Source organism: Diabrotica virgifera, chromosome 1 (assembly GCF_917563875.1).
Source record: "Diabrotica virgifera virgifera chromosome 1, PGI_DIABVI_V3a".
Classification (NCBI taxonomy): Eukaryota; Metazoa; Arthropoda; class Insecta; order Coleoptera; family Chrysomelidae; genus Diabrotica; species Diabrotica virgifera.
The window spans coordinates 292,999,389-293,026,476 of NC_065443.1; the positions used below are offsets into that span (position 1 = coordinate 292,999,389).

Consider the following 27,088-nt stretch of genomic DNA (forward strand, 5'->3'; position numbering starts at 1 on the left):
AAAAAATTCCTCAACACGACCATAGAAACGGAAGCGGAGGTCAACCGACAGGTGTGCAAACTACTGATTGTTCTTAAAGAACCCGTGAAAGAAGAAGAAGGACTATCCTTAGTAAACCTGCTAACTGTGAGATCCCTAAAGTCCCTAGTTGAAAATAAAGACTTCCTATGCCATTTAATTTTAATAAAGAACAACAGGTTGGCCCAAGTTTTGGCTCAGAAGATGACCCAATAGGTTTGGGATGTAGTCGATGCTACCCAAATGTGAACGCTCTTTGATTTTCATGAGACTTTTTTGTGAAATTCATTCCTGGTTTGGTCAGTCGTGTGACAAAGAGAGGGGAGAATATTGAGAACAAAATATATTACTTTATTAATTAATATTCTTTACTATTAGATTTGGGCCAGGAATTTTTGTATGGTCTCGGCAAAACATGTAATTTGATAGCACTTTTTACAATGCTTTTTTATTCTACTATGTATATACATAATATAAAATGTTATACTCTTACTACCGGAAGATGCATAACTTTCAACTTTTGATCTCCCATTCAATGCTGTGGAATTTTTGAAAATTTCTTTGGCAATCATGTTAAGAGCTGTCAAATTGCAAAATACGTACTCAATTTTGGAGTTCATATTTCGGTTTCATCAACTATATTGTATGTATCATGTTTATTAGGTTTTTTATAATTTTTTTTATAAATAAAAACAATTTTTGTTAAACAGAAATACATTTTATTTCATTAATACCACTGGTATAAAAATAGATACCTTTTATTCAATATTGGTTCTAAAGGTTGCTGTTTTGTGTCAGAGCCAGAACAGTGCGAATGCTGTAACAAAAGAAAATGATTAGTAAAATTGTTAAAAACATGTCCCAAACTTTATGAACAAAATTTGGCCATTGAGAGACATACAAGAAAAGGAATAACAATAAATATAAAGAGATTGAGTTAGGCGTGAGAAACATAAGATAGGTCATGATCCAAGCGATGTGGGTTTAGACCAAACAAGGTTTAGTCAAAACATTTGCATAATAGTGCGTCCCCGAAAATAGTGCGTTCCTTTAAGGTGTGGAGAGAATACACAATTTAGAACAAAAAAGTCTTATAACATTTTTTTCTAAAGTTAACCGTTTCCAAAAAAAATTACATTGTTCTCCATATGAGTGAATTTTTATTTTCATAAATTTGAATGACATGGAAACATGGCGTAGAAGAACCTGTGACTGTGAAAATTTAATCTAATGGAACCCCTTGTTTATTTACTATTTGAGGTGTGATTTTTAGGGTTGTTTGTTGACATCCCTACATGTAGGTACCTACCTGCAAAATAATTATTTCTTGCTTTAATAATGTGGCATTTTTGCTATCAATATCCGAATTAATTAATGTTTTGGATTAAGGCTGGAAATTTTACATAAATTATAACTTTTACTTAAGTAACTATGGTTCCATTCCTAAAATGTAATTAATGATCTTAGGAAAAATGATTTGTATCTAATGTTTTTCTGTGTGTGTGTTTTGTGTTTTATTGGCACTGGTTTTCACAACCAACTGAGCAGTCAATTTCATAATGATTTTCTATACTATAACTTATCACTAACCCAGGGGAGTAATGTGTAGTGTTGAGTAAGTGTCTTATTACTTTTCAAAGTTGACGTCATTGTCTTTGCAAAGAGACGCTAATTATTTCCGAATGTCTGCGGTCTCTCCGGTGAGTACCGATCCCACAAGGACAGAAACTGTTTTCATTTATTAATTTATAATAAACAAAAATTGTTTTTCTGAAATCTATTGAAATATGGAATAATTTTAAACGAATTGATAAAATGTCGAATCATTTACAATAAGAAACACTTTATCTTTGAACTAATCTAGTATTATGTATTTATTAAGCTTTATAGGTGTTGAATGCAATGGTTTTAACTGAATTACATAGTTTACAGTGGAAAATAAATAATACAACAGACAACGTTTAATAATTATTCTAATTTAGTTTTTTACATTATGCTCCGACTATCAGTAATCTGTTTACTTGTGGTCTAAAAATTAAATTAAATGTTTGTACTTAATTGACAATAATTTTTATAATAAATGTTAAAAGCTACCATGCATCGATACGACGAATCCAGTTGTTAGTAATGCCATAGTCAACTAAATTATGTCGGATAGTTTCTGCAGCACCAAAAATGCGTTTATGTAATTCAGCTTCTGTTTGGATTTTATGTCGGTTATCATACATTAACGATTTCAAATATGTCCCCAAAAATAAAAATCTAATACATTGAATTCGGGACTCACGGTGGCCACAGAATGAGTCAATTCCTATCAATCCCACGACGAGGATAAGTGGTATCCAGAAGATTTTTCACAGCTTTAGAAAAATGTGCTGGGGCTCCGTCGTGAAGAAACCACATTTGACGTCGTGTTTGCACCTCTTCAAGAAGTAACGGCAAAACATTTTGGAAAAAATGTATAGGCCTCTCCATTTAGTGTTTTGGGTAATTCATAAAATATTGTTACCCTTTCTGTATCCTTTACAAATTTCTTGTTGTTAAGAAATTCCTGTTCTTTTGGAATAAAACTAAATTACCCCAAATATCCAATGTAAATAACCTTGGTTTGTTTGATATAAGGGGACGAGGACAGGATGAAAAAATGTAAACACTAGCCATTTGGTTGATATTTACATTTTTACTTTACTACCGACCAGATACAAATGACCTACAAACCTACTAGTTTTAAATGTGTCAACAAGCGTGCTTTAGTTTTTGTGCTGCACGGTGTTGACAGACTTCAATTTGCATATCAAAATGTATTTTCGTTTTTTGGTCAAACGGCTGAATTTAGAAAAAAAATGTTATGAGACTTTTTGTTCTACATTGTGCCTTCTATCTATACGTTTAAGGAACTCATTTTCGGGGACACCCTGTATACTTTGCTAGATGTTTACCTTCATATTAAAAATTATATTATAGTTCATACTAAACCATTCTTTCAGTGTGCCATAGATTATCGAATTCTCTCTAACGCATTAAGTTGGAAGTGACAGAAAAAACGTACCTCCGTGATTGTTATTGGCGAGGAACCGCAAAGTGGGCGACGCCTGGTGGCGAATTTGAAAAGCATCAACTCAAGGAAAACATTGACTTTGCCATTAATTTGTGTACATATTTGCGGTCAGTTTATGTTGTAATTAACAAAAATTTCGACTTAAACAAACTATTGCAGTGTTCCTCAGTATTCATTCCTATTTTCCTCTACGTGACCTAAATTAACCAATGCCAAATCACACATTTTCTTAATTTAACGTTTGTATTAAACGTAGTATTTTTTAATGTTTAAGCAACTGCAAAATTAAATAAATAAAATGTAGTATATATTATGTACATAGAATGTACATTGTTATGCAAAATATCCCGACCACTTCGTAATTTCCAGAACACAATTATTATAAAATAAATTCACCTACTTAGTTTCTAAGTTTCCAGTTTTTATTTAATTAAAAATTGTTATCTGTTGGTGTAAAATAAACTGTAGTGCACCTATTAATTAAATGAAAAACAAAATTAGAAATCCTAAGATAGATTAATAATTTTTAGAACGCTGTGTGATTATCGGGGGGCCAGATTTTTTTATGAAAAAAAGCTAAAAACAAATCAATAGTTAGCATCAAATTTTAATGAATGCATACAGATTAAACATAATTTTGAGTCGTCTTTAACTTATAAGATGTCTTAGTTGCAAAACTTAGTGGTTACTTTGGCAAAACACTCCTGTAAATGATTTTAATTTAACGTTTTAGAAGTGTGAATTCAAATGACAAAATGAATTGTTTTCCTAGAGTTGTCGTCCATCTTTGAAATTTTGAGCGCCCTCTGTTGGAATTTAATTTTGCGAATACATAGAACTTAGAAAATTATGTATTGATTGACGGCTATTTGCATATTAAAGCGACTTAATTGTGGATGTATAATTGGTTGGCGATTACAATACTCTAAATACATAACCAATGAATGATGCGAATAAAAATGATTAATTATCTTTATTCGCATCATTGTCAAATTTTGACATAAAAGTAATCAATCGTGACAGTACCTTCACAATGTCAACGGATAAAATGGCAATTGTAATTCTAGGTTAGTATTTTTCAATGACGTAAATATAAATATTTTATGTCATTGGTATATTCGTAATTGAAATTTTATTTTATATTTAATTATATTATATTATATTATATTTATTATTTAATTTAATTATATTATATTTATTATTATTATTTTATATTTTTAATTCGTGAAAGTTTATTTTATATTTATTTACTTTTTCATTAAAATATTTTAAATATTAGTATTCTGACAAATATTTATATAAATATAAATATTCTGACAACTGTCAGATTTAACTAAAATGTGATGCAATGATTCGTGACATTCTTACAATCCTATTAGACGTCAAAATTAATCACGGACTGAAAGAAGGGTTTGGTATGAACTTTACCCTTTTTATTTATTGCACAAGTATTCTTATATTTATTCATAAATACATACACTCTACTTTTTTTATTTAGCCACAAAAGCAAATGTCTAAAGTTAGTTCTAAAATGATTATAATCAATAAATTTGACTGTGCCTCACTATAAAAAACTGATATGACTCTTAGTAAGATTTGATCATGTTGAGCAGTGTATTTGATTGGTTTGACATTATATTATATTTATTATGACAGACAAATAATAAAATAAACAAACAAACAACTGATTACATATTATGTTAATTCATAAATTGTAATAATTATTTAGGTCTAAATTTTGATATTATTTTGACCTGCATTTTATAAAGAGTATATAAATGATAGTTTTTACATAAAATAGGGTTGTTGTTTAGCCATACGCCTCACACTCCCTCTAAGAGGATAATTGACTCATTCCAGAAACCTACGGTATCAAAAGGATTGAGCTCTGGTGGGACTCTTTCCATGTTATCGAGCCCTAGGTGACTTGGAATGCCGGTGTATGTCCCAAAAATTTTCGTTCACTTCTGGCCGTCGCGAGTAGTACAGCTTTCTGCATGGTCTTATAAAGATGTTCATTCAAACCCAGCTTTTTTATGCTTTCAAGGAGGGTCTTCGGAATGACTCCAGTAGTAGACATACTAATAGGTATCGTCTGGGTACTTTGCATTCTTCATTGTCTCCGTATTTGAATTTCCAGATCTCTGTACTTGGCGATCTTTTCAGTAAATTTAGTACGTAGATTATTGTTGTTAGGAATCGCCACATCAATGAGTGTTGTTTGTCTCGTTAATTTATTGACTAGGTAATACGAGATCTGGTCTATTATGTGCCACTGTTTGGTCTGTGAGCACAGTTCGGTCCCAGTATAGCTTATAGTTGTCATTCTCAAGCATACTCTCAGGAACGTATTGATAATATGGGAGATGGTCCGTTTGGAGAAGTCCCAGTTTTATAACTATCTCTTGATGAAGGATCTTTCCTACTGAGTCATGCCGTTCCTTATATTCAGTTGCAGCAAATGCCTGGCAGCCCCCGGTAATATGTTGGATGGTTTCTTGGGCTTGACATCCATATCGGCATCTGTCGTTTTGAACCTGAGAAAACATTTTAACAGGAGAACCACAGTTTTTCTATTAATAAAAAATGGAGGGAACAAGAAACTCTCGAAAGAAAGCGAGGGTCTGGAAGACCAAAAATGCTCATGAAGATCGTACGCTTTTGGAGAGATTAGAAGAGAATTCTTTTGAAGATGCGAAAACTGCAAGAATTATATCACAGTTTGGAAGACCAAAACTATACTAAATTTAGGTATATAAAAATAAAATTAATATTTTGTATCTCCATCAGCATTAATAACAGCTTGTAGTCTTCGGTCCATCTGCGTGAAAGGAACTATGAAATTGTCTTCTTCAGCGAGCTCTTCCCAAACCTGTTGTATACCGTGCCACAGCTCTTCAGCATGTTGAGGTAAAAAATTACGCCGATACAACCGTTTTACAAGAACGCCCCAGACATTCTCGATTGGGTTTAAATCTGGCCTGTAGGTATGGTAAGGTTTCGATGTTGTTATTCTGGAGCCACTGGTTTATAATATTTGCAGTGTGAACAGGACAATTATTTTGTTGGAGGATAAAATTATTTTCTGGATACAACTGTTCTACACTGGGAAACATGATGTTTTCTAGAATATTCAGATAAGACTGCCCAACAAACCTGCCATCAATACGCCATACAATTCCCATTCCTCTAGATGAAATCCATCCCCATACATTGACGCTAAAATGACCAACTGCTCGATATCTATCAACATATAGATAGAGGATTAAATCTATTATTATCTGGTCTATGTATACACCCCAATTTTGCCCTTTTTAGAAAATTGAAAAATTTTCTCATCTGTAAATATTACCCTGTCCCAAAAATCTTGATTTTGTAACTGATGGTTTAAAGCAAATATAAGTTTTGATTGCTTTTGTTCTGGTGTAAAAGCTTGTTTTTTTTCTGCAGTTCGGTACCTAAGACGCGATGCTTTAATTCTGCGCCAAGTTGTTGTCTTTCTTCCCGGAAACTGTGACATAATTCTTGCAGTTTTCGCATCTTCAAAAGGATTCTCTTCTAATCTCTCCAAAAGCGTACGATCTTCATGAGCGGTAGATATTTTTGGTCTTCCAGAACCTTTCGTTCTTTCGAGAGTTTCTTGTTCTTTCCATCTTTTATTAATATTAAAAACTGTTTAGTCCTGTCGCCAGGGGGGGTACAACGGCCTCCTGTATTCAGATGGACTTACCCAAGTTTTTTTTTTATGTATTTTGACCTGTAGAACACGAATTTTTTGGGTAACAGTTGATCCGGATGTCGATAAGATTGTTATAAACCAAGAAGTTGAGGAATCACATAACAGCGATTTCTCGCAAAACAAAACATTTTTTTGTATTTTTTGGGCCATTCTAACCAAAAAATGTTCCTACAAATTTTTTCGTAAGATGCATAGTTTTCGAGAGAAACGCGGTTGAACTTTCAAAAAATCGAAAAATTGGAATTTTTGAACCCGAAAAACTTTTGATTAAAAAATAAAATAGCAATTCTGCTTACCGCATTTGAAAGTTCAAGTCAAATTATATCGGTTTTAATTATTTGAAGAGCTCAAGAATAAAAGGATGAGGGTCCAAAAAGACAAGTTTTGAGATATTAAGTTTTCAAGTTTTAAAACTAGATATAAAAATAATTAACCCAAAGGGCTCTTGATTTTGGTTACTAAATCATTCAATAACTTACAGGGAACGTATAGGTTATGTTTTTGTGTTATCAATTTACAAATTACTATAAATATAAATTTATTTATCTTTTGATGTCATGAAATCTCAAGCTAAATGGATGAGGGTCCATTAACGTGTCTTAAAATGAAACTAAAAATACAGATAAAGTAGTCTATATTACAAATAGTTTATGTTGCAAATAGTTACAGATAATATACAATGAAAAATAAATGCTTTAAGCATGTGGCAGTGCGTCAAAATATGCTTGAGACTTTACAGAGCAAAATTTTTTCAAATGTTGAATATCGTCGAATTTTGCTTTATTTAAAGGTAAAAGTCCACAATATGCTAGCTCTGGTAAGTGAAAACAGCCTTCAGGTAGTGAAATTTGTTTCCTCTTAGGCTTAGTAACAATACTTTCTTCATTTAGGCCATTAACAGTTTGACGATGTAACATCATCGAGGGTGATGAGAAACGATGCTTAGTTGCCGTACAGGTCATGTTTTGAAAGGACAACTTTTTGTATACAAAGGAGAAAGAAACTTAGTCCATGACTTAAATATTTCCTGGTTCTCGCAAGAAATAACTCTAAATGGTGTTGGTTTGGATCTGGAGTGTTCAATAATTTCGTTCCACTCCAAAGGGGTTTCAACCACAGATTTTTGATTGATTAAGCCCATGTTCCTGTCACACTCGAGGTACGAGTGGCCTCTGATTGGAAAAAACATTACTACATCTTGCATGCGACTACATCATTACATCTTGCATGCGACCAAAACTTTTTCTTTTCCTTGAACAATTTTAAATTGCTGCAGAATATTCGTTGTCAGACATTTTAAACAGCACAGGACTTCAAAAATGTAATAACATCAATCTACACCAAAATAACAGAAAGCTATAAACACAGGTATGTACGTTTACAAACCTCTGGGCAACAAACAACTATAATAGCAGATATCTCTGTGGTCAGAATTCTAAAGTAGGTGGACTGTCATCCTTTTAGCCTGCGTTTGTAGCACCTTCATTCTTTTAGCCTAGAAAACCTATTTTTCAAAGCTGAATGGCTTGTACACCGTTATCTTTATTGCTTAGATAGATACCATACAATATTTTACATGGGATAAAGTACAAGAAATTTGTATTATCTCCATAATGACAAATAATGGACCCTCATCCTTTTAGCTTTGAGCTCTTCATTTGTATTGCTAAAAATGTATTATTTTATTGTTAAAACAAAGCTATAAACACCTAGTGCTTGAGTGATGTTTCAATGATTTCTCATTTAAAATCGAACGAGTACGTAGAGGAGGTAAAAGTGCAAGCGGGGCTATTTCTAAGTAGCATGCATTAAAACGCATGTATTAGGCACGGGAAACACTATGTGTTTATAGCTTTTTTTAACAATCAAAAAATAAATTTTTAGCAATGCAAATATTCAAAACAGATATAATTTGACTTAAACTTTTAAAGGCGGTAAGCAGAATTGCTATTTTATTTTGTATTCAAACGTTATTCGGGTTCAAAAATTGCAATTTTTCGATTTTCGAAAGTTCAACCGCGTTTATCTCGAAAACTATGCAACCTACGAAAAAACTTGTAGGAACATTTTTTGGTTAGAATGACCCAAAAAATACAAAAAAATGTTTTGTTTTGCGAGAAATCGCTGTTATGTAATTCCTCAACTTCTTTGTTTATAACAATCTTATCGACATCCGGACCAACTGTTACCCAAAAAATTCGTGTTCTACGGGTCAAAATACATAAAAAAAACTTGGGTAAGTCCATCTGAATTAAGAAGGCCGTTGTACCCCCCCTGGCGACAGGACTAGTTATTCTGCTTACGTTAAAATGGTTTGCTACGGCAGATAGTGCCCAACCATCTTCTAATTTCGTTACAATTCTTGCTTGATTTTTAGTTCTTTGCTAGCATGTGGAGCCATTTTCTGTTGAACAGAATCTGACAAATTTTAAGATTTGGCAGTGACACTGACAGAATGTAAATAAAAGTATTTATCCTTCAAAATACACTGCTCAATTTTCTACAAAATACGCTTCAAGAGTCATATCGGTTTTTTTGGAACAAGCTGTAAGTAACTGTACATAGGTAGTAATTATTTAATCAAGTAATGACATTATGAATTTTTTGACACCAAAAGGAAATCTATGTAAATAATCGTTGGCAAGTAAGTTTAAGAGCCAACATTAGCGCGTCATCAATTATTTTAGTTTTTCGAAAGTTCTGCGAACTTTCAACAGTGCGGCAACAGTCCGTCAGCAGTACAGTGACAGTGACACTATACTATCAAAAACAATAAATTATTATACTCATAGGCGCGCTAAATGTTGCCAAGTCAGTCAAGTTCGATTTCTTGTTACAGATAATCGATTTTTAGTAGTTCCAATGTGGCACAAAATCTAGCATCGGATAAAAAAGTTTATTTGAAGAATGTGTATTTTCTTGTTCTTTTTAGTGGCGGTACAGGCTCGTTTTTGCAATATTTTATTTAATTATATTAGTAATTTCCACATACTAACATATTTCTAAAATTGTGCTCTGTACCGCCATTCTTTATTATATTACGAAGATGTGTGCCAAATATCTCGACAAAATATTCAAAATTAAAGACGCAATCTTGGAACGCGTTTTCCTCGCGCTAATGTTTCCTCTTAATCAGCAAGTAGTTAATAATAATTTTTCCGAACAATAATTCGTACATTATTTATGTCAAATTTTCATTTATTGGCACTGTTAACTGTACGCAAATATTATCCTTACACTAAAAATGGTGGCTACATATTCATAAATAGTTAGTACCGTTTTGCTATATGATGTTTATGAAGCCCTGAATAAGTGAGAAACATGAAAAACATCAATTCGCCGGTCCGGAAAAAGAATGACGTAACTGCAAATTTTGTCAATTCCTGTTTATTGCGTCATTAACTCCTAAAATAATGTGTACAGATGATACAAAAGCGACAGAACTGTAACTATGTGCTGAGCCACTACAGGGTAGTTGCGTCGTTATTGAAATACGCACCATGTATACCTTGTTTCAGATGAATAATGACGGAACTGTAAAATAGGGTTGAAAATGGGGAGGACTAAATTAAGATAATGAAATTCGGACCAATAGGGATGAAAATAAAAGCCATCGCTGTGAGAATAAACTGCATACTAAATACATATTTAAAAATCGTTTTTTACAAAATCGTACAGAAAAATTGTAAGATCAAGAATGACGCAACTGTAGATAGGGTTGAAAATGGGTGGATTAAGTTAAGATAATTAAATTCGAACCAATAGGGATGAAACTAAAAGTCATCATTCTAAGAATATAGGCCATACCGATGTTCCTGGATGGTTACTCTTTATTTAATCACTATTTGAAATATTTAAAATTTTTTAGATGAACAATGACCCACAACTGTTGATAGGGTTGAAAATGGAGAGATTAATAGGAGTAGGAATTAATATAATGAAATTCGAACCAATAGGGATAAAAATAAAAGCCATCATTGTAAGAATAAACGCCATATAAACCGGGAGATATTAACAGAACTTCAACCACGATTTTCTAAGTCCTGCCCTTTGCAACACTGGAAGTTTAGAAAAGGTACTTACAATTTATGGAAAAATCCACGGGTTTCCTGTGACATTTTCCTGTGAAAATTAGATTTTCCATGAGAAAAAAAATTGGGAGATGCGATGAATTTCTGAGTCCTGCCATATCCATAGAATGACAGGATACTATCATTTTTATGAAGAAAATTTTTTGGGCAGGAGGGTTGCAAAAGGACTAAGGGAGTATATAGATATACAAACATGTAATGAAAATAATGAAATTTTCATAATTTTCTAAGTTCTGCCAACTTAATCAATTAAACATAATTATTTGAAAATTATCGAAAAAATGTTGGCATGCCGTCTCCTAATGTTTAACTGCACTTGTCTCTTGTCAAATTCTGTGGAAAATTTTCACCCTGGTTCCGTGATTTTCTGAGTCATAAAATAAATTTTATTATAAAATAAATAATTTAAGTAGACATTATTCAAAATGACAGGATGTTTAGTTACACCTTTTTTACTAAACATAGTTAAAAAATGTGTAAGGAAATTCGTGAAAAGTTACACGATTTTCTGAGTCACGCCATTTTGGACATATCTCAAGAATGTTAATATAAAGCTATTTACAAAGAGGCAGGATGGTTGTGTATTTATTTCGTATATAAAAATAAAATTTTAAGTCAGTAAAATTATTGCAGGTTGTTATACAAACATATTCATATCACCACAATTTTCTGAGTCATGCCATGTCAGGTATGTTTAAAAAACACTAATAACTTTACAACGTGGCAGAATAACCGCAAAGATATTTAATACATTTAAATTAATTTTTATATCGTTAAAAGAATCGTACGGTATTAAATATTATTTTCCTGAGAAATGTCTCAGATTTTTACACACCTTTCAAATCTAATACCAAACTGTGACATATTTATTTTAAGCGATTAGATCATATTTGTCTAAGTAAACGTAATAAAAGTAATAGGAAGAAAATCAATAATTTTACAATTGGTTATAGTAGGGATTGTACCTATTATACAGGGTATCCAGAAACTCTTCAAACAGTCAAAGCCCGGAGATTCCTCAGATAATTTTAAGAAAATTTAACTCAATTCACCTCGTCCGAAAATACTTCCCAAGGAAGCTAGAGCTCTTTAAAGATGGTGTATTCTAATTAGTTTTTTTTTAATAGCTCCAGAACACTTCTATTTAGAAAAACGAAAACTGGTACACCTATTTAGCTTCCAGAGATAAATCGATTCCATCATTTGACAATTTTTAATACCGATCATAGGCGTCCGTTTAGGGTAGGGAAACGGATATTTTATCCCATAACTTTTCTGTCTAACTTTTAAGCATTTTTGACACTGGATTATTAAACTATGGGGTATTCTTGTACTAAAAGGTACTCTTACCTTTAAGTCGGTAGGATAAGCCGTGTTCTAGAAAAATCGATTTGAAAATTTTTTGTGTTTTTGAATTTGAAAAAAAATAAAAAAAAAACTATTTAGAAAAACGAAAACTGGTATGTTTATTTCTTTTCCAGAGATGAATATTTTATCAATTGTGAATTTCTAGTATCAGTCATAGGCGTCCGTCTTGGGTAGATCAACGAAATCTCATAACTTGCTTTAATTTTTAAGCATTTTTGACAGTAGAGTATTAAATTATGCGGTATTCTAGTACTAAAAGTTACTCTTGCTTTAAGTCGGTAAATACACCGTTTTTTTAATTTTTTTCAAATTTTTCTTAAATTCAAAATACAAAAAATTTTGAAATTTATTTTTTTAGAAAACGGTGCATCCTACCGACTTACAGCAAGAGTACCGTTTAGTACTAGAATACCTCACAATTTAATAATACAGTGTCAAAAATGCTTAAAAGTTAAAGACAAAAAAGTTATGCGATAAAATAACCGTTGCCCTACCCAAAACGGACTCCTATGACCGGTACTAGAGATTCGAAATTGATGGAATCGATTTATGTCTGGAAGATAAAAAGACGGACCAGTTTTTGTCCATCGAAATGGAAGCGTTCTGGAGATAAAAAAAAATGTAATTACAATGCGCCTTCTTCAAAGAGCTCTAGCTCTCTTAGGAAACATTTTTGGATTATGTAAATTGTGTTAAATTATCTTAAAATTATCTTAGGAATCTTAAAATGATATACAGGGTGTTCCATTTAAAAAAAAACGTAAGTTTGTGTCACCCTGTCAATACGGGTAGCCCTGTATATTAGAAAATATTTTTAAATTATGATCCTCTCTTTGCCCCATGTTTTACCTAAATAACCTTTTTTCGTACCTCTTACGAAAAACGAGTAATTGGACTTTGTCACACTAATGCCCCACCCTGTATACGAAATAACTATAAAACCATCCTGCCTCTTTGTAAATAGACTTATATTAAGATTCTTGAAACATATGCAAAATGGCATGACTCAGAACACCGTGAAATTTTTCACGAATTTTCTTACAAATCTAGGACTCCTGCCGTCTTACAAGAACCGTTTAACCTTCCTGCCGAGTACCGAAAAAGTATTGATTGTATTTGAGTATTATAACTTTTTAAAGGCAGGACTCAGAAAGTCACGGATTCAGGGTAAAAATTTTGCGCATAATTTTCCAAGGGACAAGTATACTTAAACAGTAGGAGACGTCATGCCAACATTTTTTTTATGATTTTGAAATAAATATGTTTAATTTATTTAGTTGGCAGGACCCAGAAAATCATGAAAATTTCATTATTTTCCTTACATGTTTGTATACATACATACTCCGTTAGCCCGTTTGCAACCTTCCTGCCCAAAAAATTTTCTTCATAAAATCCTGTCATTCTACGGATATGGCAGGACTCAAAAATTATCGCAAAACCCTATTTTTATTTTTTGGGAAAATCTAATTTTTACAGGAAAATGTCACAGTAAATTTGTGGATATTTCCACAAATTGTAAGTACTTCGTCTACCCTTCCACGATTGCAAAATAGTCTGGGCTGATTATCGGAGAATAGGCCATTTTTGGGAAAAGTTATTTACCAGCAATTTTATTGCTGGAATCGAATTATAACATCCTATATATTAATAATATAGGTATGCAAAGTCCTCAGATAGTGTGCTACTTTTTTTATAAACAAAATGGCGCCCGAAAATCGTGTTTTTTTCAATTATTCCTCTATAACTCCGAAGATTTTAACTTTACAACAAAAACACCCAAATAAAAATTTACCGTGATTAAATTCTGCATAGAGATGTGTTTTTCCTGATCTGCTCCGACGAAAATTTTCCTCGGAAAATGCGGGTTTTCCCAACAAAATCTTTAATTTTCAAATAAAGTTTTAGATAAGTAATTATTTACCAATAATTAAATAATTTGGTGACTTAAAAGCATTCTTGGTTTAGATTATAGTTCCAGAAGCTGGTGAAAATTAAACGAATATTTTAGCAACAATTCAATTGTTAATTAATAATTTACGGTCGCAATAATAACCAAAATAATTAAGATACACTGAACAAACTTTGAAATCTTATAAAGATGAGATGCCTATTTAACATTTTGTGGACAAAATATAAATTTCTTATTTTTTTGCATAATCTTTAAATGTTTAAAAAAATAGATATAAACAAATTAACGTTTCTCAGAAAGTTTTTATTATATTATAATTTTAAAAAATAGCTAAAATGCGCATTTCAGATATCTTGAAAATGAATGCTTTAAAACTTTTTTTGTAACCATTTGCAAAAAAGTTATGAAACAGCAAAGTAAACATACGATTACTAAGGTGTTTATAATTCTTTTTAATTCTTTCAAAGCGTAGAAGTGAGTTTAAAGTACAAGCTAATTATTTATAAGAAAATATCGATTATCAGTTTAACGGTTACATTGTAATTAAAGATTATAAATATATTTTTTTGTAATTTACACGCGCGAAAGTAGAATAATACAGTACCGTAGCTACCCGCCCACATACACAACTCGCGCGAGTTTAAGCGTGTCAGTCGCTTCGAGTGAACATTTTATCTCCGGCTCTGTATCAAGCCTACTTTCGCGCTAAAAATTACAAAAAAAAGTATTTTTAATCTTTGATTAAAATATAACCATTGCACTAATTTTTGACATTCTTTGTGAGTAATTAGATTGTACCATAGACTCACTTTTAAGCTTTGAAACAATTAAAACAAATTATAAACAATGGAGAAATCGTATATTTATTTTGCTGTTTCATAACTTTTTTGCAAATGGTTGGAAAACTTTTTTAAAACATTCATTTTCAAGACCCATGAAATACGCATTTTAAGTATTTTTTAAAATTAAAATATAATAAACAATTTCTAAGAAATGTTAATTTGTTTATAACAATTTTTTTAAACATTTAAAGATTATGCAAAAAAATGAAAAATTTATATTTTGTCGACAAAATATTAAATAGGCATCACACCTTTATAATCTTTCTAAGTTTGATCAATGTCTCATGATTATTTTGGTTGTTATTGCGACTGTAAATTGTTAATTAACAATTGAATTGTTGCTAAAATATTCGTTTCATTTTCACGGGCTTCTGAATTTATAATCTATACCGAGAAAGCTTTTATCTCACCAAGCTATATAATTATTAATAAATAATTACTGGCCCAAAAAATTTATTTGAAAATTCGAGATTTTGTTGGGAAAACCCACATTTTCCGAGGAACATTTTCGTCGGAGCAAATCGGGAAAAACACGCCTCTATGTAGAATTAAATTGGGGTGAATTTTTATTTGAGTGTTTTTGGTGTAAAGTTAAAATCTTCGGAGTTATAGAGCAATAATTGAAAAAAATACGATTTGTCGGCGCCATTTTGTTTATAAAAAAATTAGCACACTATCTGTGGACTTTGCTTACCTACATTAATATTATATAGGATCTTATAATTCTATTAAAGCAATAAAATTGCTGGTAAATAACCTTTCTTTGTATTTTACTAATTAGACCAGCGTATTATAACTATTTTTTTTTCAAAATTTAAAGATTATGCAAAAAAAAGAAGAATTTATATTTTGTCGATAAAATATTAAATAAGCATCTGATCTTTATAATCTTTATAAGTTTGATCAATGTATCATGATTATTTTGGTTATTATTGCGATCGTAAATTGTTAATTAACAATTGAATTGTTGCTAAAATATTCGTTTAATTTTCACCGGCTTCTGGAATTACAATCTATACCAAGAAAGCTTTAACGTCACTAAGTTATTTAATTATTGATTACTAATTACTTACCTAAAACTTTATTTGAAAATTAGAGTTTTTGTTAGGAAAACCCGCATTTTCCGAGGAAAATTATCATCGGAGCAAATAGTGAAAAACATATCTCTATGCAGAATTTAATTGTGGTGAATTTTTATTTGGGTGTTTTTGTTGTAAAGTTAAAATCTTCGGAGTTATAGAGCAAAAATTGAAAAAAACAAGATTTTCGGGCGCCATTTTGTTTATAAAAAAAGTAGCACACTATCTGCGGACTTTGCATACCTATATTATTAATATATAGGATCTTATAATTCGATTCAAGCAATAAAATTGCTGGTAAATAACTTTTCCATGAATTTTGCTAATTAGCCCAGAGTAAAAGGCAGGACTTAGAAAATCGTGGCTGAACTTCTGTATAATATCTCCCGGTCTAATACCGATGCTCCTGGACGATTACTCCTCATTTAATCCCTATTTTCAATATTTAAAAATCGTTTTTTTGCTCTCCTGAGAAATTTGGCTTTTTGCAGTTACGTCATTCCTCTTCCGGTCCGGCGAATTGAAGAAAAATCTTCCAACTAGTGTTACTACTTATATCTTACCTTACACCTTTGTGCATGAGGTGAAAAGCTTCATTGATTTCTTCAAATTTCAAGGAATGTGAAACAAACTCATCCAACTTGAGCTTTTTATTCAAATACTCCTCTACAAGCTTTGGTACACTATCACGGCTTTTCCATCCTGAAAAAAAAAGTAATTAGAACATTCTTATTTTACGTTTCTCTTAAAACTTACCCCCAAAAGCTGTTCCTTTCCAGACACGTCCAGTAACCAGTTGGAAAGGTCTTGTGCTGATTTCTTGTCCTGCACCAGCAACTCCAACAATAGTGGAAACACCCCAACCTTTGTGGCAGGATTCTAAAGCAGCTCTCATGGTGTGGACGTTACCTACACATTCAAAGGTGTAGTCAAGGCCTCCATCTGTCAGTTCTACTAGTACTTCAGTAATGGGTTTTTCATAATCCTTGGGGTTGACAAATTCAGTGAATCCAAAATTTTTTGCTGTAAAAATAATAATCAGTGGCAGTGGCATCACGTTGTGCTAATATATTTTAATAACCAGTAACGGCCACGTTAGTAGACACACGGGCACATTGAGCTAATGCAGTCCTGGACCCTTCACTTATTGCACTTTTATGCCGAGAAGTAAACAAATTGATCCTACAGAGAAAAAGGAGTCCCTTGACGTAAAAGAAAGAAGTATTAAGTTAAAGAATATTTAAGATGTCATGGAATAACCCAAAAATGTCTAGTCATGTCTAGAATTTCAGAAATGTATACTTATAAACATAGAGTTAACAGTTTATAGAACTATAATTGTCATTGTGTTAAAGTTGTGAAAGCTATAAAATATATGAGATGACAGTCACATGACATGACAAACATGAACATCACATGTGAGAACGGGCCGGATTAGCCCATAAGCCTAGCAATTAGGTACCTGTGTGTGTCTACTAGAGAGACACTTACTGTATATAACAACTGGTAGGAACCGTTGTATAGTTAGAGCGAAAATAAATATTAAGATGAAAAAAAGAGAAAAAAAGGATCTTTAAAAAAACAATGTGGATAGATGCCTTCAAAGTAACCACAAATAGTCTTAGAATCGAAAGATCTTAGCGAATAAGTTTGATCCTTCACATAATCAAGACCACATTGACATTAAGGAGATGGGTACGTATTTTCGGCTGCAATGCTATTCAAATGTGGATTCATTTTTTTCGAATCCTGAGAAAACTAATATGTAAGTATTTTTGAAAAATTTAAACGCAGAATGAAAGATTACGTTATTAGCGAGGGCCGAAAGTCCCTGAGAACTTCTATAATGTTTATTTTAATAAGTTACAGGGGTGAAAAACTAAGAGAAAATTTAGTGTGATTTTTAATTTCAAATATCTCATTCAAACTAAACCTTTTATTTATTATAAGGGACTTTCGGCCCTCAGTAACAATTCATTCTGCGTTTCAATTTTTCAAAAATATTTATTGGTTTTTTCAGGATTTGAAAAAAATGAACACAATGTTCGTGGTAATATTTTCCAAATCTATCTTTGTCTTACAACACACTCAGTCGAATAGAATATTGTCAGCATATTGTCAGTCAGGCAGTGACAATTTTAAATATTTGACATGGCATCGGGAATATTTTGAGTTGTTGATTAAATCATATTGATATACATATAGTGTATTTGATAAATAATTGATTTAAGACGTGAACTTAATAAAAAGTTATTTATTGTGGAAAATCCAAGCAGAGAATACATTAGGACAGGGGTTCCCAACCGGTGGTACGCGTACCACTGGTGGTATATGGGAAGATTTCAAGTGGTACGCGTCATGTGGGTGAAACAAGCGATTACGATGGGCCCCTGTCTGCGAAAATGCCAGTGCAGTTGTTGTGCTTCCATATTAAGCTGTAAAGTAGTTTTGATGACCTCTGGGACTTCAAAGGATAGTGTTAAAAAACCTAAACCGCTAGCCAATCGGAAATACCACGAAAGCTACTTACAGTGTGGTTTTATAGTGAACTCTGGCACAGAAAATAGTAACAATCCTGTTCTTTAACGTGTTGATTGTTTCGGAACGCTTTCAAATGAAGCCTTATATGCTGTTACGCACCAAAACACAAAGCACTCTGATGTGGTTGGTAAGCTGATCGAATTTTTTTAGAAGAGAATCCACTTTTTTTACAAAAGAAAATAAATGCATGGCTTTGTAAATATGATACTAACTTAATAGAGGCATCCTACCTTGCTAGATGTACTTTTACTACTGGCCGCTGTGGAAGTGGTCCAAATCGTGTTAGGTGAAAAGGCAATGAAAGAAATTAAAAAAAAACATTGTCAAACAACACAGTGAAAAGGCTAACTACTGATGTCTTCCAATATTGAAGAACAACTTCAAGAATGCACATATTTTGCAGTTTAAGCAGGTGAAAGCACCAATATAACAAACATAGCACAGCTACTCGTATTTGTACGATTTGATTTTTATGAAGAAGTTATAAGAGAGTTTTTGTTCTGCAAATCACTTGAATGAAACACTACATAGGAACTCATATGTCAGGTAAATTGACAGGGTTAGCAGCAAAAATAAAGAAAATTGCTCCTGAATGCCTGAGTAGATATTCTGTCATATATCGAGAAGAATTAGAATTAGAAATAACTAGTAGATATATTCCTAAAAAATTAAATTAGGATCGGAGTAGGGAGCTTCCTATCAGTTTCATGCCCCCCCTATGTTTGGTGGTACGCCAAAATCTTCAAAATATTTCAGGTGGTACGCAGTTGCTAGAAGGTTGAGAACCCCTGCATTAGGATAATATATTCTGTGATCCAAGTATTTTGTTGTTAAAGATGTTCAAAATTGTAAGCGTTCCATAGTAACAATATATTATTAAAAAATCACTTTAACACTTTTCCTCTTTTCTCGATTGAGTATTAGTTTTTGTTGTACATATAAATTATTACAATCACTGAATACATAGTTAGTGAAAAAATTATCACATTTATTAACTGAATTAATCATTTGCAATTTTACAAATAACAGTTGTCCAAGAACATTCAAAAGCCATCTCTTTAAGTTAATGATGACATTTTCAAGTAGAATGACATTCTAGTAATGTTTACATATTCATACCAGTGTGAATTTTACTACACGTAATTTGCCGTGTAATGACAGAAAAAGTAGGGATAGCCGTAAAATATTTGCAAATGATGTACCGATGGCCTTAAGAAAAACATAAATAAACCGCTTCTCGAAGCTGGACTACAGGTCTCAAAGAAAACAAGAACTAAAGAAGACCAAATAATCAATGAAACTAAACAACAAACGAAGGAAAGAAGACAACTACTAGGGGGAAACAAACTCCATACTCAAGAATATGTAGAACTTAATAAAACAATTTTAAGAAAAGAACTAAAACGTGAAATACAAAAACAGAGCCTTAAAATGTATAAGACCAACACTGAGTGCCCAAAAAATTATCAAATTTAAAGACACCAATAATAAGCGAGAGAAGGACAAATATAAAATAACAAGGATAGTAGAAGGCTTCTACAAAACCTTGTACAGCTCAGCTTAATAAATCAACAAAGGATAATGTCAAAAGAAAAAAAGGTGGGATCAGAGGTACAACCAAATAAAAGGGATTCAAAATAGAGCTTTAAAAGAGCTAAAAAATAATAAAGCTCTAGGACACGACGGTATAATTGCCAAGCTCTTGAAAAAAGGCAAGACAGTATTAATCCATATACTAATCAAGCTATTCGATAGATGTCTCCATAATAGCAAAATCCCTAAAGATTGGAACGAGAGTCTAGTAATACTCTTACACAAAAAGGGGGCAAATGCAGTCTAAAGAATTATATACCTATATTGTTGCTCAGTCAAATATATAAACTGTTTATGTGAATTATTAACAACCGGTTGACTTACAAGATGGACAATTCCCAAGTAGCACAATAAAAACCTTTTAGTTTTATAAAGGTTTTATTGTGGTAAATAAGAAGATAATGGTTTTACAGTTACCTTGTAGATATACTGCCAGAACTTTAAAACTGTTAAGCGTTTGTCACTAGTTTTAAAGTATCTAATAACAGTATCGAATAAGACTAATTAATCTTAATAGATAATTTGTCTTATTGTAGTTTTAAAATGGTTGATTCTAAGTTCACTTTAAAATTAATCAGTTTTATGAAGAACTTCCGGACTGTTTGGTTTTATTAGATTCTTGTTTGTTACCTTTTAGTTGTATTGCAGTTTTAAAGATTCTCCTAATATGACTAATAAAACCTATTATTAAAACTACTTGATCTCAAGACTATTATGTCAGTAAAACATATGCATTAAAACCATTTTTTTAGTTTTCTTTAAAGTTGCATTCTTAAAAGCATTTAGTAGGCTATATTAAAACCAAACGCTCTTAACTGAATCAATTTGGTTATCATAAAGACTAAACTATTCTTCTTGTTAGAAACAATAAAACTAAACTCATCCCCTCTTCTTTCATGTCCAAAACGGTCGGCCATTTGTTTTAGACCGAAACACTAGCGTACTGTGTTGCAAAAAGTGGAAGTACAGTTAGTATATAAGAAATAAGCCGCAAGTACTTAAAATATAAACAAACTGGTCATTTTAAAAAAATATACAACACACACAGCACAACGACGCCTCGATTTTAGGTTAGATTCACATTAAAACCGAGTAGCATTATTGACAGCAGCATTAAAACTAAACAGTTTTAATTCCAAGGCAACCTTGCTTTTATGTAGGATATATGCTCTTGGAAAGGTATAAAATAAAACCATTTCACCATATTTCGGCCATATTGCTTTCTGGAGATGCTGAAAGCCATGATAGATCTCAATATAAGGCTTACATAAAAATTATAAATAAGCAACTTCCCATATAGCACACAACGTCCGATGTACGTCCATATAACGTACATTTAAAGTCCAAACGTCCATGGACCAAAACTAGACGTACTATGTACGTACATTACGGGACGTCCATTGGACGTTTGATTTCAACATACATTGGACATCCATTTGTGGTCCATGGATATTTTACACAAAACGCGACTATTATATTAAGTCCCAATACAAACTAAATGAGAATCTTCTTGACAACGTTGTCGCTCTTCGCGCTATCGGTCGTGAAAGGTGTAGTATTAGGCAGGTAATTTTAGGGGATTATCGCTGTTAATTGTTGTGGAATACTGAAGGATGGTTTATTTATGATAATTCACAGAATGGCAAACGCGCTTGTAACATACAACAACGGTACTGACTCTAAAAATAGTTTGGAACAGAAACAGAACAGAGATTAAACCTCTTTTAATGTGCATGCTTCCTAGGGCGTCATTATCTGAATCTCGTCTTTATGAAAATACATCCTGTGATATATTTGTGTTTTCTGTTTATCGTGCAAGTGCAGTCGTGCATTAATGAAGTTCCTAGTTCCTATAATAAAGTATATATTATAATGAAGTTATAGTAAAGAGAAATAAAAAAGGTCTTTTGTGTAATATTTTTAAGTATCTATAAGTTTAGTATTATAAGGAACTATTTCCTATAAAAGCTTTTTGCTATGTATTCACAAAATTATGGATACTAGATTGCTTTCTGAAAAGTGCCCTACAAATGTCCATAAGACGTACATTGAATGTACATAAGGTGTACACTGAAAGCTCCAATACAACGTACAATGTACGTTTGTAGCGGACGTTCTATGGACGTCCAATTTTGTGAACTCTGGACATTCGTTGGACGTCCATCGGATGTCCATTGTACCTTAGCGGGACGTCCATTGGACGTTCCAATGTACACAGATGTACGTCCATTGGATGTCCATAAAACGTACTTGTGCTATCTGGGTTAAAGACATAAATTCGATTTATTTTAACATTAAAATTATAGATAAAATTACTTTTCTTTTAAATTAATATTTTTGGAATTAACTTATTATTTTTATTTTTTAATCGCTAAAAGTCAGAAATTTTTGGGGGTGTGAGTTATTTAGACCTATTTTTATTAACATTATCAATAAAGATGGGTGCGCAAGTGTTTTTCTACCTTGACGGTCCGAAATAACCAAGTACTTTTTATTATTTTATGGTTACAAAAATACGTATCTACTTATCATAACACATGGAAAAATTTGTTGGCCTATATGGAGTATATGGGTTTAAAGAATCATTTGATATAGTAAATTGTCTTAAAAGTCTCCATTTAAGAAACCTTTTAAGTTTGCTATAAAACTGTCTGCACTTAAAGTGTCTTTTAACATGGTTTTAAAAGCACCTTCACAAGGTTTTTATTTTTGGTTTTATTGACCTCTTTCAGAGTGGGCTCTTTTATATGCTGAAAGCGGTTTTATTGCAACTTTAAGGTTTACTTAAAAACCAAATGGTTTTAATTTTAGTTTTATTCTATAGTTTTAAAGCATCCTTAAAAGACTTAGTAAACCCTTTCGGTGCTACTTGGGTTATTGACCAGTTGACGAGGCTGTCTTAGGAAAGGATATAGACCAAGAGGAAGGCCTCAGATAAGATTGGTAGATGACATAAAAAGAATAGCGAGGACAAATTGGAAGTATGTTGCTCAGAATAAAGATAGATGGAAGGAGTTGGGAAAGGTCTATGCCCAAGAAATATATTTCCATTTTTCTGATGAATTTTTATATGCTGATTGAACTAACCTATTTTGAATTTATCTGGATTTAAATCAACTCCAATGATTCTGGAAGCTCCCGCAGCCTGACATCCTAATCCTACTGCCAATCCAACAGCACCAAGTCCCCACACTGCACAAGTACTTCCTTTCTCTACTTTGGCAGTGTTAAGGGCAGCACCATAGCCTGTGGGGACTCCACAACCCAAAAGGCAGACTTTGTCCAAGGGTGCATTGGAATTTATCTATAAGATAGAAACAATGTTAAATAATTAGTTAAAATATGATTAAAGGTATCAGACTAGGCTTACAAGAAACATTCAACAAACAAAAAAGTTTGCATTGAATAGATATCTTCTTCTTAGTTGTTAACCTGATGCAGTTATGGTGATATCATGAATCTCTTAGCTGATTTTTAAAATGTTTCTCCACTTCTATCTATCTTCTGCCATTCAAGTACCTTCTGACAATGGGGAGCCAATAGTTGCAACAATATCTTTTCTATTCTACCTTTCCATATATGGCAAGTTTTTCAAGATAATTTCTTCAAAACATGTTTCCAAAATAGCCTATTATTTGTTCTGATATTTGTGTTCTTAGTCTTTTCTTTATGATTAGCTGATTCAGTATAGATTCATGTGTTCTTCGGGCCAGCCATGGAATTCTTAGCAAGGGGCTCCAGCAGTACATCTCAAATACATACTTCTAAATTTTTTTATCTTTCTCCATAAGCGTCCATAACATCAATTATCATGATTCTAGTTTTGTCTCTGTTTATTTTAAGACTCACTGTGACCACTGTTAAGCTTACTTCTTCAATCCAATGTAGCAGGTGAATCAATTCAACCTCAGAACTAGTGAGGATGGTTGTATCACCTGCATATCTCAAATGCAAATCTTCTTAATGTTGCTAGTAACCCCACCACTCCTGTTTACAGTGGTTTTCTGCATTATATGTTCACTATATATGTTGAATAGAATTGGACTTAATATGCAGCCTTGCCTTACACCTTTAGTGATGCTGATACTTTTTTAGTTCCCCATTTACGCAAACTCTGGCATCATTTTTATACAGTGATGAGCGTGCTAATAACTGGCAAAATAGCTTAAATGATGGAAAACGTATTAAGTTGTGAGATAAAAAGAAATGAAACTAGTCGAGCTGGGACATCTAGCGATATTAACATATAAATTCACATTATATTGATTGCTTGCCACCTTTACACGTATCAGAGGACTATGTCAACTAAAACTGTCACTGTGACAGTGGCAATTGTTAAACTCGTCCGATACGTCTAAAAGTGGGAAACAATCAATATAATGTAAATTTTTAGGTTAATATCGCTAGACTTCCCAGCTCGACTAGTTTCATTTTTGTTTATCTCACAACTTAATACATTTTCCATCTTTTGTGCAACTTTGCAGGTTATTAGCGTGCTCATCCCTGTATAGGCTTCTAATCAGCAGTATCAGATGATTCTGGACCTCCATTTCAGACAAAACCTGGGACATCTTTACCCCAGTTGTCTAGGGAGAAAGCTTTACTATAATCTATGAAGCACAGATATGTTGCAATGTTGAATTCTCTGGATTTTTCTACAATGTAGCGTATATTTAAAATTTGTTCCCTAGTACTAAGTCAAGGGATCAAATCTGCGGGTTCCTCCACAATTTCAGGAAGTAAAAAGGAGCTTTATCCGCTCTAGAATTATGTGTAAGAGTAAAAGTATCTTACTGCAGTGTGCAATTTGACCAACTGTATGATAGTTGCTACATAAAAATCAAGAATAGACTAAAAATTAGCAGTTACTTGCCTTTGTTACAGAAATATCAGCTACAACAGTATATTCACTGAATGTTGAACAACCCATAAAATGATACAATTCCTTGCCGTTGCATCTGAATCTAGAGGTACCATCTGGCATCTTGCCCTGTCCTTGAGTTATACGAATCTTCTGGCACAAGTTTGTCTTTGGTGTTTTGCAGAATTTACATTCTCCACATTGAGGTACATACAAAGGAATTACATGGTCACCTAGAACATATTCGTGATATGAAGTATATTTAACACCTGTACTGCATAACGAGACAAATAGACCTCGGTTTGCTACATCAACAATATGTTGAAAATTATTTCATCTTGTGAAGGTGTTTTTCAAGATATTTTATTAAATTTTTTAGGAATATATTTATTTATAACATACAGCCTTATTGCAGCTCTAAGATCATACAATCCAAATAGACCTAGTACCACCCTGCTAGTTGTCTGCATTATGTCTAGTATGCATCAATAAAGCACATTCACCTTACAAAATATTTTTTACTCAATAGAACTATTTTTATGTTAATTTTAAGTGCAGTTTTTAAATAATAAGTATTAAAACAAACCATTTTATTTTTATTATGGCTTCACTTTATGACGGGAAAGTTGTATCTCATCATCATCATCAGTGGAGTCACAGCTCTTTATGAGCCAAAGCCTTCTTCAGAACAATCCTCCATTCGCCCCTGTCTCTAGCTGTAGCAACTCTTCATCATGCTCTAATTACAATAGATTTTAAATCATTCTCTAAGTTGTCTTGGTATCTAGTCTAAGTTTTTCTCTTGCTCGTTGTCCTATTGACCGTTTTCAGTCAAAAAATTTTCTGTTTATGGCATCTTCCTCCTGATTTCATGCCCTATCCATCTAAGGTGTGCCACCTTAATGAATTTTACAACATTTACAGTTCTATACAACTCAAACTTGTAATGCCCTGAGTTTCTGATCCATATGTTGCACTGGTCTTATAGACAGTCAATTTAATTTTTCTAGGTAATTTTGAAGGCATCTGTCTTCTTAAGCTATAGTAACACTTATTGGCGAGTACTAATCTTTTCTTAATTTCTTCACTGACAATGTTATCTTTGGTTAGCAAAGTTAGTTATATGAAGGTGTAGACACATCCAGTTTTAAGTTGTCAAAGTTGTGTCTCACTCCTTACAACCAGTACATTTACGAGGCATATATGGGTCATAACGCACTGTGGCAAAGGTTCACTACGGGATATATATACCCCATAATGCATTCTACTTAAGTTTATAAATATCCCTAAACACAGAGAAGGTATTAAAAGATAATAGTATAAAGTTTCAACTAAAACACTCATTTACCTGGTTTTACGTTTGTTACACCTTCCCCTACACTCTCAACAATCCCAGATCCTTCATGTCCCAAAACAACTGGGAAAAGGCCTTCTGGATCTTGTCCGCTTAGAGTGTACGCATCTGTGTGGCAGACGGCAGTATACACAACTTTTAATCTTACTTCGTGAGCCTTTGGTGGATCTACTTCAATGGTTTCTATCTTAAGATCTTCTTTGGGACCCCACGCAACTGCTGCTTTGCATTTAATAACCTGTAAAACATATTGGTATAAGAAATCTCATGTATTATGAGATATATTTAAGTTTTACCTGTCCTACTGTACTCATTGTAGACCGGAAAGTGAAAAATATTTAGTAATCAGTAGGGTTAGTGATGTGGTCAAAAGGACAGATATTTTTCGAGTGGCACAGGTCAAAATGTTAAAAAACCATTACTTATCAGGATTTGTAACCTTGAACTTTGATCTCAAAAATGCAATGTATTAAGTGCAATATTAGAATATCAAATTTGCATCTATTCCACTATGCAATTTTACATCAATCAAATCAAATCACATTTGAAAAAATTGAACTTGCACTTGTTTTTTTTTCTTTGTTTAACTTCCCAATTCCCATTCTTCTCTCTCTTTGACGGGTTGCCTGACGTCT

General features: G+C 32.5%; 2 protein-coding genes across 2 annotated transcripts in view; one reads left to right on the forward strand and one right to left on the reverse strand.

The window, feature by feature from the left end:
- The window catches only part of LOC114328938 (uncharacterized), a 28,017-nt gene extending 27,286 nt beyond the window's left edge, over positions 1-731 (forward strand). The window contains exon 9 of the mRNA XM_028277923.2: positions 1-731. Within this exon, the coding sequence (XP_028133724.2) occupies positions 1-234 (234 nt within the window). The 3' untranslated portion in view covers positions 235-731.
- LOC114328939 (alcohol dehydrogenase class-3) lies at positions 715-27,088 on the reverse strand. Its single transcript, XM_028277925.2, has 7 exons — positions 26,750-27,088; positions 26,448-26,691; positions 25,112-25,332; positions 23,326-23,542; positions 16,861-17,127; positions 16,668-16,806; positions 715-835 (listed from the first exon to the last, which is right to left on the reverse strand). Exons 1-7 carry the CDS (start codon positions 26,765-26,767, stop codon positions 793-795), a joined length of 1,149 nt encoding a protein of 382 aa, XP_028133726.2. The 5' UTR covers positions 26,768-27,088; the 3' UTR covers positions 715-792.